The sequence below is a fragment of the Ascidiella aspersa genome, chromosome 9 (assembly GCF_963924565.1).
Source record: "Ascidiella aspersa chromosome 9, kaAscAspe10.2, whole genome shotgun sequence".
Lineage (NCBI taxonomy): Eukaryota > Metazoa > Chordata > Ascidiacea > Phlebobranchia > Ascidiidae > Ascidiella > Ascidiella aspersa.
In genome coordinates, this window is record NC_139455.1 from 2029990 (window position 1) to 2042491 (window position 12502).

Consider the following 12502-nt stretch of genomic DNA (forward strand, 5'->3'; position numbering starts at 1 on the left):
TTTGAAAATGGCTGAGGTTAAACTAAATCTGAAAATTAAGGTAAATATGGAGCCAAGCCCTGTTTGCATTTCAGTTGCTTTCTGCCAACTTCAACTTTGCAAATACTTGACTAAATCCTGTCAGTTGAGTTATTTGGCGTAAAATATCGCCAGTCTAGTGAATGTACAAAGTATAATTGCACTTCTAGGTAATAAATTGCAAAATTTTGTCGTAATATTAAGGCCAAAAAAAAAACTCGCTTAAAGCTCAAGCATCCATTACTGACGCAAAAATGAAACTCTAAATGAAAAGTTTAGCACAAACAGAGAAAAATATACGAAGATTAATCATTATTTATAAATGCAAAGTGGTCATTGTCAACTCAACTGAGCATAAACGCCCTTACTTTTTATTTTAAGTTTTACCCGAAATCGCTTAAAATGCACAATAGATGTTCGTTTGTTATCATCTGTCATAATTGACGGTTATGTTTTTCGGATTAAACAGCAAAATTGACAAAAAGAATACGCTATGCCTTAAACTGTCTTTGTAAAAAATATAAAATCTTAAGTTTACAAAAATCTAACCACATGATAAATTGGTGCTTTCCCCTATTTGCGAAAAGTTTTTACCAAATAAATAAAAATTAAAACAAAATATAATTTAAAAAATTTTAATTTAAAAAAATTTCTGCGGTAAAATAAAATATCCCACCGTATTTGGTTTGCAAAGATATAAATATAAACGGTAATTTAACAACCCAGCTAATATAAACGGTAAATTTAACAACCCAAAAAATATAAACGGTAATTTAACAACCCAAAAAAAATAAGGTCAAATATTTCATGGTTGGCTGATTGTAACTATAACAACGAGTAAGCTAAATACGTCAAGTTTCTCAAATGTTAACTTTTTGTTGGTAGGTTATCAAGATTTTTGTATAAAAATCGCCCAAACACACATATTTTTTGTAACTCACTTGATATAACTTTGTTGTAGGGCAAAGATAAGGTGTTCAGGTTAGCTGGATAAATAATGGCGACTGTTCAGCATGCAAACTTTATTCAGTATGGAAGAAGAACTGGAAATTCAAAGTCTGCACCTTCTAAAAGGGGTAATTGTACAACTATTACTTAAATTACAATAAATCTAATATCGAATTGTAATCAAAACTTTCATACTATGTGGTACCTAGTTAGTTTATATTTAAAATAAAATAAGTCTATAACTTACTTCGGCGCTGGTCTAGAATCCTACCACAATGATTAAATCAACGCACAATATTTGGGTTAGGGTGCGAGTTAGCGTTTGGGTGTTGTTGGGTCAAGTATTATTATATTCATTATTTAATAATATTACTTGACCCACCCTCACCCAAACCGTAACCGACACCCTAACCCACATATTGTGCATTGCTTAATAATTATTTCAACAATGTGGTAGGATTCTAGACCAGCGCCCTTACTTCAAACACCCAAAACACAGTATTAATTACTAATCAGTAGTTTAACTAGAACTTCTGGCGCTGGTCTAGAATCCTACCACAGTTATAAAATCAACGCACAAAATTTGAATTAGGGTGCGAGTTAGCGTTTGGGTGGGTCGAGTAATACTATATTCTTTATTTAATAATAATACTTGACCCACCCTAACCCCAATGTTAACCCGCACCCTAACCCAAATAATGTTTCGTTGTGGTAGGATTCTGAGCCAGCGCTGAACTTTTTACTTCAAAATTTATATTTATATATGTGTGTGCGTCTTTTAAACTAAAAACCTACTTATTCTTCAAATAACAGATTAGGGATACCCGGTAATATCGGATCAGGGCTGAAACCAGTTGTTAAACGGTAGTATTTTATCGGTAAGCAGCTGATACCCACTATGGAAAGTACACCCGCAATGTTTTTTCAACAGACTGGACCTGCATCCCTAGAAACTGAATATGCACCCGGTTTTCCTATATGTTATAACAGCAGTGCATTTTTCATCTTAGTTGCACCTGGTCGCCCAAATTTTTCCGGGCCGTGCACCCGCGAGATCTCGTCGAGATCTGCCATACTTTCCAGGCGGGGCCGATACTACTGTATGGCTTTATCAGTGCCGATCATTACAGTCATGTTTTGCAATCCAACCTAGAGTTTCTACTATCAAGTACAAATTTCCAATAACACATTACATTTAAAACAGAAGATAAATAGGCTTCCCAGAGCTCATTTTCGGCCTAAACTATTTGGCTCGTTTGGCTGTATTAAGTACATCATTTGGTATGAAGCGAAACTTACTTGAAAGTAAAATTTTTCATGTTCCAAAAAAGGTTCACAACATGAAGAAGAACTGGAACAACCTCAACAAATTCCAAACGGAATGATTCTTCCAGATGGAACTGACCTCAGACAAGTAATTAGATCTTAAATCAATTATGAACATACCTAAATAAACATTTCACCAGTGTTGTAAAAAATCGTTTTAAATGATTTAAGGCCAAGTCAAGCCCTCATCATAAAATTAAACATTAAACTTCTAAAATTGGGAAACTAAGTACATTATGAGCAAAGTCTAAACTAAAAAACATTGAAAATGCATCTTTTATGTTAAACAGCAAGAAAATTGTTTATGCACAAAAATTAAGATATATATATATATATATATAATTTATAAAAAATAATTTAATAAAAAAACTTAATAAAAGCACTTTATTTTAACCCAGGTCGTTGTCTAAACGACTTCAGTCAAGTCAACTTATTTTTCCAAATTCAAGTCATTTTAAAGCAGTGACTAAAGTGAACTTATTGATTACAACACCGCATTTTACAATTTACCTCAGAATAAATTAAAATTACGGTAACAAATGAAAGAGAAAAATACACAGGATAACATATACGAATCAATTGCTAGGATTAAAAAAACAAAAGTACAGATCTAAGCAGTTTATTTTATCTCATAATCCTGTATATTTTAGATGAACTGCTAATTAATAGTCAAATATACAGTTTTAATGCCCTAATATTTAATACATGTAGGTACTCGACTAGTTTTTTTATATATTACATTTAAACAATAATTTCAAAGATTATTTTATTTGTTTTTAGATTAAAGTGCTTCCCCGCAATGAATGGGAACGAATCCAAAACAGCCTTTACGCAAAAGAAAGGGAGATGGAAAAGATAATGGAAGCTCGTGCCGAACGTGAAGCTTTGCACGCTCAATCTAAGGAAATTGTAAAGAACTGGTCCAACACAATCGCAGTAAGTTTCTAGCAATAAATTCTACTGCAAATAATACAAGTATTGATCGTTTTGCGTGTCTTAAGTTTGCTAAAAAATATTTTTAATAATAACACAAAACAAAAGTTAAAAATTATCTTAAAATACATTTATATAATATCTTAAACTCATATTATAATGATTTACGTATGAATATAACTTACATTGAAATGAATGCCATTTGAAGTTGTTAAGCTAAGTTAAATTTTTGTATGTTTTATTGTTTTAGTTTATTTAAAATTAATTGGTAGAAAAGACATAGATTGATAGCAGATATGAAATTGTTCTTTGTAAGACCAAAAACATTTCTATTCTTTCCTATGATAAACGTACCACACATTTATTTTGTTTATATTAAATTTAGATTTCTGGCTATTTAAGTAATTAGGCATACAAATCCAAAACAATACTGTGTTTTTCAAAAATGAATTGCACAATACTTTTTCTCATGTAAACCTACCTAAAATAAATTGTGGATGCGCATAGGTTTGGCATTACATAAATTTACTTAAAAAACTGTTTACTTAAAAAAAAATAAAAAATTCTTGTAAGAAATGGAAATAAATAATTGCCATTTAAAGTTGTTGTGTATTATATTCAATTGTTTGTTTTATTTTAAATCGGCAGGTAAATATATTTAGATTTGTAACAAATGTTTTATCCATTTCACAACAAAAAACTTTTCTAGTCCTTTCCATGATTAAAGCACAACATTTGCAATAATTTTTTTGATTTGTAGGAAACATTTAATTAATTACAAATAGGCGTTGCAATGACATTCCTTATACAAATCTGTAGGGGCAACGACAAACAAAGCTCAAGGCAAGAAAGTTGCGCGAAGAAAAAGAAGAAGAAAGCAGGGTCCAGCTTGATATCGAGGAGGCAAAATACCAAGCCGCGAAAAGAAAAGAAGCGATCGACAAAGCAAAGACAATACAATACTTTCAAACAGATAGGATTAAGGGTTTCCATGTGAGTTGAACGACTAACACTTTGATGAATTTAACCCTCTGAAGACCATTCTGTTTATGTTGTTACCTCTTTACTGCTTAATTGCCTATTCATTTCTTAATTTTGTTTATATATATTGTAATGATTAAAATATGATCTCTGTATCATAACCTTTAAGGGTCTTAAGTTTGTAACCATCAAATAAGTGTTACTTGGAAAGCTTAACAAGCCATGCTTCATTACATGTAATCATTACATGTGTATAGTCAGAATAAAGCAAGATATATACACATATGGTTTCTGGATGAAAAAGAAATTAATAGCGTACATGCAAAGAAGAAAAAATGTCCTACTACATCATTGTTGCTTAAAATAGGTGATATTTTAATGCCTTAATACCCTAGTTTCAGTTTTTAATTATCTCTATTACTCCCAGATTGGTTTGGCATTTAAAGAAAATCTTTTTTTAATGATTTATTTCTAAATTGCAGGGTGCTCTATTGCTCACTGAAGTGCTAAAAGAAAGAGACGCACAGGTTGAACTAAAGAAACAAAAAGAGGCATCCAGCTTAGGAAAGGATGCAGAGCTTGTAAAACACTACAGGTATACAACACACATATTCGGTATAATATTTTTATTAAGTAAAGACATGTATTTTGTTTAATGTTTAGTTTATTCAACAACTGAAATGTACATTTTCATAATGTGTATTCTGTGATCAAGGAGTGATGCTGGCCAACGAGCACAGTACCCGGTACACACAAGATGCCTTTAAAAAGGATATTACCTAAATCGTTCAGTCTGATCAGGATTGTAGTGCAAGGCCAGGCTAGAAAAACAACTAGCCTGCGATGGGGTTCGAACTCACAACCTTAGCCATCCCCGAACCATCGCCTTACCAAATGAGCTGCACAGGCTCAGAGAGGAGTAAGTGTATGTGCATTCTGTTCGTACATACAACCTCAATTGAAGGGGATCTATAACCCATATTTTCAACAACTAGTAAATATACACCATGTGTATTCTGGGTGTTTTTTTTTATGGTTTTAATTGATGTAGTTTATAAATATGGCCGACCAATCAATGATATAAAGCCTTATTTTATTCAAGTTTTTATGCTTTTTTGTGCTAAACACACAGGGAGGAATTTGAAAGAGGCACTCGCCATGATCAAGAAAAAGCCAAAAAAAGATACGACGAAAGAAAAAAAGTTTCTGAATATCAGCAAATGCAGTAAGTTGTGCAAGTTGTACTGAACTGTTTTTTTATAAAATATTAACAAAATGTACTTATCCTCTTTAACTCAACTCGCTTTTAACTTAACTTGGCGTTTTCTGATATTATTTTGAAAACAACTTAAGTTCTTTTAAAAATAACTTTACTCAAATTTAGTTCTTTTAAAAATATATTTACTCAAATTTAATTTGTTTTAAAACGCAGACTTGAACGTATTTTGTTTTTAAACTGTCTTAGCTCAAACTTAAGTTATTTTAAAATGACTTGAATTGAACTTAAGTTGTTTGAAGAATGACTTAACTAGAATTAAAATGTTTTGAAAAAATTACTAAACGCACTTTGCAAAAGACTTGATTTTCAAACTGGTCTTATTTTGCTTGAATCGGATTAAATTCATAAATTGTAACTTGTTTCCAGCTGTCGCCTTTCTAACGTGACTTCTTTCCTCCAGGATCCGTGAGCACATGGACGTGAGATCAAAAGAGGAGCAGGATGACAAAAAGGAGGGAGAAGAGCTCCAGAAGCTTGCCAAGCTCCACGAGTGGGAGCAAGCCAAGCTGGAGGAAGTGAGAAGAAAGGAGAAGATGGTGATCATGAGGTCGCACATCGATCACAAGAACAATAAGTAAGGAGGAGTTTGTTGGTTGACAATGCCACATTAAGGTTGCCACCGTCACTTAAAAGTTGACACTGTCACTTAAAGGTTGTCACTGTCACGTAAAAGTTGCCACTGCCACTTAAAAGTTACTACTGTCACAAATATTTACCTTGGTTGCGTTTGGTATCAATTATAATATTGCTAAGCCCATACTTTAGTAGAATACGTTTCTAAATAGACATTTTTAATGCTTGGGAACTGGCCACCATATTTTATCACTTAACAAGTGACTGTGTATTTGTATTGTATGTAATAATGCATACAACTAAATGTGTTATGTTTTCTTGCAGAGCCGCGATCCGAGCGTTGGAGGAGCAACAAGAGGAAGAAGAAGACGAAGAAATCCGGTTGTTCGCCTCTGCTAAGAAGAGAATGGTCAAACTTAGGAAAGAAAAGGAACAACAACTCTTTAAGTGAGTTGCAAAGCTAATTGGTTGGTTGTTTTGAAAATAATTGCTTGTTTGGTTGAGTTGTGGGTTGTTTGTCTTAATGGTTGTACCAAACTTGATTTTTGTTTTGTCGAATGGTAAAATGGTAAGTTGTTTGATTGTTGGTTGCTAAGTTATTGGTGAGTTGGTTTGTTGTTGTTGTTGACTTTCGTGGTCCATTTTTTGTTTGGTTGATCTATTGGTTGGTTGTTTAGTACATGGTTTATGGTTATTTGTTTGATCGCGTATATAGTTGGTTAGTTGTTTTATTACTAGGTTTGTTGGTTGTTTACTTTTTTTTGTTAATTCTTTGATTGGTTGTTAGGTTCGTGTAAATGTTAAATGACTGTTTGTTTAAATATTTAGTTTGTTGGTTGGTTGGTTGTTTAAATTAGTGGTTGGTTGCTTGCATTAATGGGTGGTTGGTTTGAAGGTTGACCAGTTGATTGGTTGGTTTGACAGTTGGTTGGTTGGTTGGTTGGTTGGTTGGTTGGTTGGTTGGTTGATTGCTTATTTGATCACACACAGAGAGGTCCAGACCCACAAGGAAAAGATGATCAACATCCTCGCCGGCCAGCTCAAGCAGAAGGTTGATGATGAGGACTCAAGGATCGCAAAAGCTCAGGCGGAGAAGGAGCGCAAGGTTCAGGAGGAGGTTGAGAGAAAGCAGAAGAAGTTGAGAGAGGATCTCGCCTCAATCGCGGCCCACAGGAACGAACAGGTCGGTGTCTTAGCAAACAAAACATAGGAATGAATGAAAAATATGCATACATATGTGCGTTCAACTGAGATGTAGCCCCTTCTGAAGTCGTTTTTGACCAACTCTTACGGCTTATGTATCAATGCTACACCGAAAGCCATCGCAGACTCACCAAATCTCTCGATCAATCGCAGTTGTTAACACACTTATGTGTGTGCATCTTTCATTGACAACAAAATAAATAGTACCATATCATTATATGAAAGATGCACACACACATATGTGTTACATAAAAACTGTGCTCTGCCCTTCTAAAGCTGCGTTTTGACCAACGATTACAGCTTACGTATCATTAGTACACCGAAAGCCATCGTAAAATAATCGAATCTGTTGATGCACAATGGAGTGACTTAAAACAATAAACTGTCGGGGTCGTTGTTTAAAAGAGAAAACCTTTGCAGCTCGGTTAATTTGTTTGTGATGGTGAAATACACCAGTTTTTTATGTGACCTAATAATGGCTTTCGGTGACGTGAAGAAAAACTGCCAAATGAGCGTATGAACTTTAGGGATATCCGGTAAGTCGTAAATTAAATACACCGATAGCGATGCCACATATTTCTAAGTTAGGATATGCTAATAAACAATACTAATATGACTAAGTGCCTCATTTAACCATCATATTTATCCTACTGACAGGTAAAATTTGTATTATTTGTAATATCATAAAATCTGTACTAATTCTGTTTTTATTAACTCTCTGTTTGCTCACAGCTTTCGCTCAAGGAACGCAAGGAAAAGGACGACCACCAAAAGGCGCTAGAGATGCTTGAGATGAAGATGGAAGCTGATCAGATGTTTGCCCAAAAACAAGCCGAGAGACGGGCAATGGAGAAGGACAACAACTCAAAACTACAATGTAGGTTTATAAGCAGGGGGTTGTCATCCGCTAAGAGCAAACGATAAGTGCTATTCTATGATGTCGTTCCAGTTTGTTACTTGTAATTTTTTAATACAAGCTTTTGATGATTTTCTTGCGAAACTCCTAATTTAAAAATTTCGAACTACCAAAGTTTTGAGAAACATAGCTTATGGTGGGCTGGTTTATACTTATTGCCAACATAAATGGTTCAAAAACTTGATATTAAAAAAACAAGCACGTGATTAAAAAAAATGGTGAATTAATCGGGTAGATAAAGCTCTTTAGAAACGTTTTAATTTCCTGAACACAATGACCTGAATTGCTGTTTATTAGACTCGCTCGTAAGTTACCTACATTTTTTTAACAGGGATTTTATAGATTTAAAGTTTATTCTTTATAAACTAAAGTGACGTTAGGTTTAACTATCATCAATGTCGTTGAGATTTGCATTCCACAAGTATTTTTCGTTATAAACTAAGAATAACTATATATTACCTTCATCAAGACAATATGCTTCGAAACATAAATCCTGTGGGCCGTAGATTATTGGGCGTTGGGTTAAATTTCCTTTAAGCTGGCACTTTCATTTTTAAAGAACTGTATTTCATATCACCCCGTCCCAGTGTCCAGTAGTAAAAAAAATAACCTTCGCATCCCTGGTGTTTCCCCAGCTTGGCACATGGGCCAGATCAACAATCGTGCTGAGAAGGAAAGACAACAAAAGGAAGAAGACCTAAAGTACGACGAGGAGCTGGTTAATATGCTGGCGATTGAGGAGGACCAATTCCAGCAGTACGCCAACAAGGTAAGATTTAAACTTTAAAGTGGATAGTTCGGGCTAATATTATGTTTAGACTTCGCTGGTTGAAGGTACGATTACAGCAGTTGAGATTTTGAATGTGTCCGTTTTCGCAATCTTAAACGTTATCTTATATTTAAAATAACTCCGGTTTAAAACTGTAGTATTACACTTTAGGTACAAATGGCATATGAGACTTAAATGCACACTATTCTTTAGAAAACTGATAATATTAAGGTTATTAATTGTAAATTTGTACAAAGTGTGCCGCGTTAAAAACTTGATAAAATGTCATCTATTATTGCTATGCTATGGTGTAACCTGGTTTAGATGCAAACATTATCGTGACAAATGACAGCTAATTTTATATTCCAACACAATTATCCAAGGTGTTTATAATGTGTGCTATGTTACAGAAGTTCGTCTTTATATTATTAGTTTTAAAATCGTTTATGTTATACTTTCAACGATTTGTTTGCACTAAAATTTATCCGTAACTTATCCGGAAAAGGGTTTAAAAGTGGTCATTATAAATGCACGCTAAAACGTTGCACTCCAGTCACGGCTACAACGCACTAATTAATTTGCGTTTTTTTAACTGTAATTTATTGTATAATCTGTACCGTGGTTGACTTCTAGCATTAACCATACATTACAGTCTTGTAAGCAAGCATGTGAGACTTAAACTGCACACTATTCTTTGGAAAACTTATCATTTTATGGTATTTATCTCATGCTTTGTGGTGTGCGGGCGGTATCCAAGTTTTGATAATATATTTTGTACGATAAAAGTGCCAAAAAATAAAACGTTTTTTCAACCTTGTTGCTCAGTTAATGTGCTGTTTCAATCTCATTTATTGTAACGTTACACTTAACCACTTAAAAAATACGAGTAAGGGTGTCGCCAGCTATTTATAATTTCTGTAGGGTCCGCAAGCCAAAAAACTTTGCGAAACACTGCATCACAGGATTAGACTAAACAAAAAACGCAATTATCGAAACAGCAACATAAGACCATTATTTATAAGTGTTATTTAACTTTGCAGGTGATCACGACTGCCAAGGGGCGTAAGCAGAACCCCTACCCCTTGATCAAGGCAGCTAAGGCTGGGGCCGGTGGGGGCCGGGGACCCAATTTCGACGGAAAAGGGGGCATCAGACCCTCCTACCTGACAGCTGACGGGTAAGCAAGAAAGAACTAGGCTATATACTGTCAATATTGTCGCGATTAGCCTACATTTTAACAGCTTCAATTAGAGTTCTAAATTTCCAAATGAATTAATTAGAATAAAATGCGGCTAATTCTAATTTTAATTTTATTTGGAAATTGCTTGTGTGCTCTAATTCTAGAAATAATCTAATTCAGACTTTACTGGAAACATTGCTTTGTCCAACTGCATTTTTAGTCTCTCGGTCGAAAACAGAAGATTTGCGTTAATACTTATAGTCTAAAAATCGTAGGCTATGCTAAAGCGTATGAAAATTAGCACAGGAAAATTTTCCTAGCTAAAAAGCTACTTGTCTAAGTCTGGTTAGTAACGCTATCATGTCTTAGTGTTAGTCACACCCCACTAATCCCTGTCCCCATGTGCTCCTCTTGTCCAGTTACGGGGTGCAACTGCCCAACAACCAACGCTCGTCAACACAGAGCATCAAGTCAAAGAGCGACCATGGAGAGGCCGGAAGAGCCAAGAAGAGGCTAGGATTCGTCTGGTGACTACCCCAAAGCGACACCGTATATTTTTATATGCCCAGTATTTTCTGTTAACTGCACAACTTCTGTACTTTCGTCTGTTCCCGTTTTTCGCCTTCTTTTTTAAGGCATGCACCACTTGTCTTGTTTTAACAAAATAAATCGTCAGTGTAATTCCTGTTTCGAGCGATTTTTTAGTGTTGGCGAAACTGTTTTGTTTGTTCCGTCAATAAACGCGTGAGTTGGAATAAGTATTAACGTTTTACGAGTTTAAATCAAATATTCGTACAGAAATGCAGCCATCTTTATATTGGAAAGGCTGTTTTTTTCGGCAGCCTAAAGAGACTAACAGAATGTAGGAAAACGGCTTTCGCATTCAGCTATTCTGTGACCTCATGTGATGGAATAAACTTAACAAGCTAACCGTACAATCTGTAGTCGGCAATAAATTTAGATTGCCCTTACAAATCTTAAATCCAAATTAATTTTTTAACCTTCCTTTTATTTTAAACTTCTAAACTTGCATATAAGATGGGTTGCAATTTAAGCCAAATGATTGTCACAAGTGTAGCGGTTTGCGCTCCATATTGTTACCTGGTTGAAACTCCGGTCATTTAATTGAAAGTCTGTTGGATTGTGACGTCGTCACACCAGCCTGTGTGAATTCATCAAACTGTCAACATATTGCTATACTCGTGTTTCGTAAATTTCTTAGAATTTCCTGTTTTCTTTGAGTGGCAGAACCGCATTGTTATGAAATTTAACAAACGCCATCTGGTATAAAGTATATAAGGGATTTCGGCGCTCTTTCACTACTGTACGTGAAAAGTTATGCAAAAAAAAAGTAATAATTCCGCATACCACAACGCACATTGTTTGGGTTAGGGTGCGGGTTAGCGTTTGGGTAAGGGTGGGTCAAGTAATATTTTGTTCATTATTAATAATAACTTGACCCACCCTCAACCAAACGCTAACCCGCACCCTAACCAAAACAATATGCGTTGTGGTAAGCGGCATTTAAAGAAATTTTTTTTTTTTTTAATATTTACGTACAATAGTGAAAGAGCGCCGGGATTTCATTTTATACCAAAAACGAGCAGTCTTACTGTTCAATTGAGGAGTCCAGATCGCTTAAGTACTGAGGGTACTGAGGTAAATTGTGTCCTAAGTTACCTGTAAGTACTGTTTAACCGTTGTCGCAATAAAGGTTCTTCATTGTGGTCAAACCCACACAAGCAACAAGAATATTCTTTTAATGTTTGTGTTTGTTCTTCAAAGCTTTAAAAACCAACATCGGTAAACCCCCAATCCAGTACCCAGTAAGACGTCATAAATAATTCGACATATTATATTAATTTTGTAAAATTCAGTGTCTTTTTGAAACTGATATTTAAGATAATATATGTATATAAAGATTTGTCCAAGCCTGTGTGTTTTATTGGCCATTTAATTAGAGAATTTGTATCTACAATAATTTGTTGTCGCAGAAATATTTCGATTCGCTAAAAATGGATGAGAGTTCAGGCCGACGTCATAGAAATTAATCAAACAAATGTAAAAATCCAAACAAGGGCATTTCTTTTCATGATAACGTAATAAACTTCACGTACTAATAATAAAATTTCCTAAACGTTAATTGCATCACACGCCAGATAATAACTTGGTACTTTTCGCTGCTTTTTGTTTCATACAGTATATATACGTTTATTTTGTAACTTGCGCTGGTCTAGAATCACCAAAGGGAAGTATGTAGCTCGAAATTTCGTCGTGTAATATCCTCGGAAGTAAACAAGATTCCGATCAGAAAATCATACACATTACTTAAAGCAACCTAACTTAGTCAGAAATCAGACTTTTATCAAAGAAAAT

At 34.5% G+C, this 12502-nt stretch overlaps 1 protein-coding gene across 1 annotated transcript; it reads left to right on the forward strand.

Annotated features, from left to right (window-relative positions):
• Positions 1-920: 920 nt before the first annotated feature.
• On the forward strand, positions 921-10885 carry LOC146131833 (cilia- and flagella- associated protein 210-like). Its single transcript, XM_083397116.1, has 13 exons — positions 921-1094; positions 2298-2380; positions 3073-3228; positions 4045-4218; positions 4689-4801; positions 5339-5431; positions 5886-6059; positions 6383-6505; positions 7049-7241; positions 7994-8138; positions 8813-8946; positions 9987-10123; positions 10546-10885. The coding sequence occupies exons 1-13, from the start codon at positions 1016-1018 to the stop codon at positions 10655-10657; spliced, it is 1716 nt and encodes a 571-aa protein (XP_083253242.1). The 5' UTR covers positions 921-1015; the 3' UTR covers positions 10658-10885.
• Positions 10886-12502: the final 1617 nt, after the last annotated feature.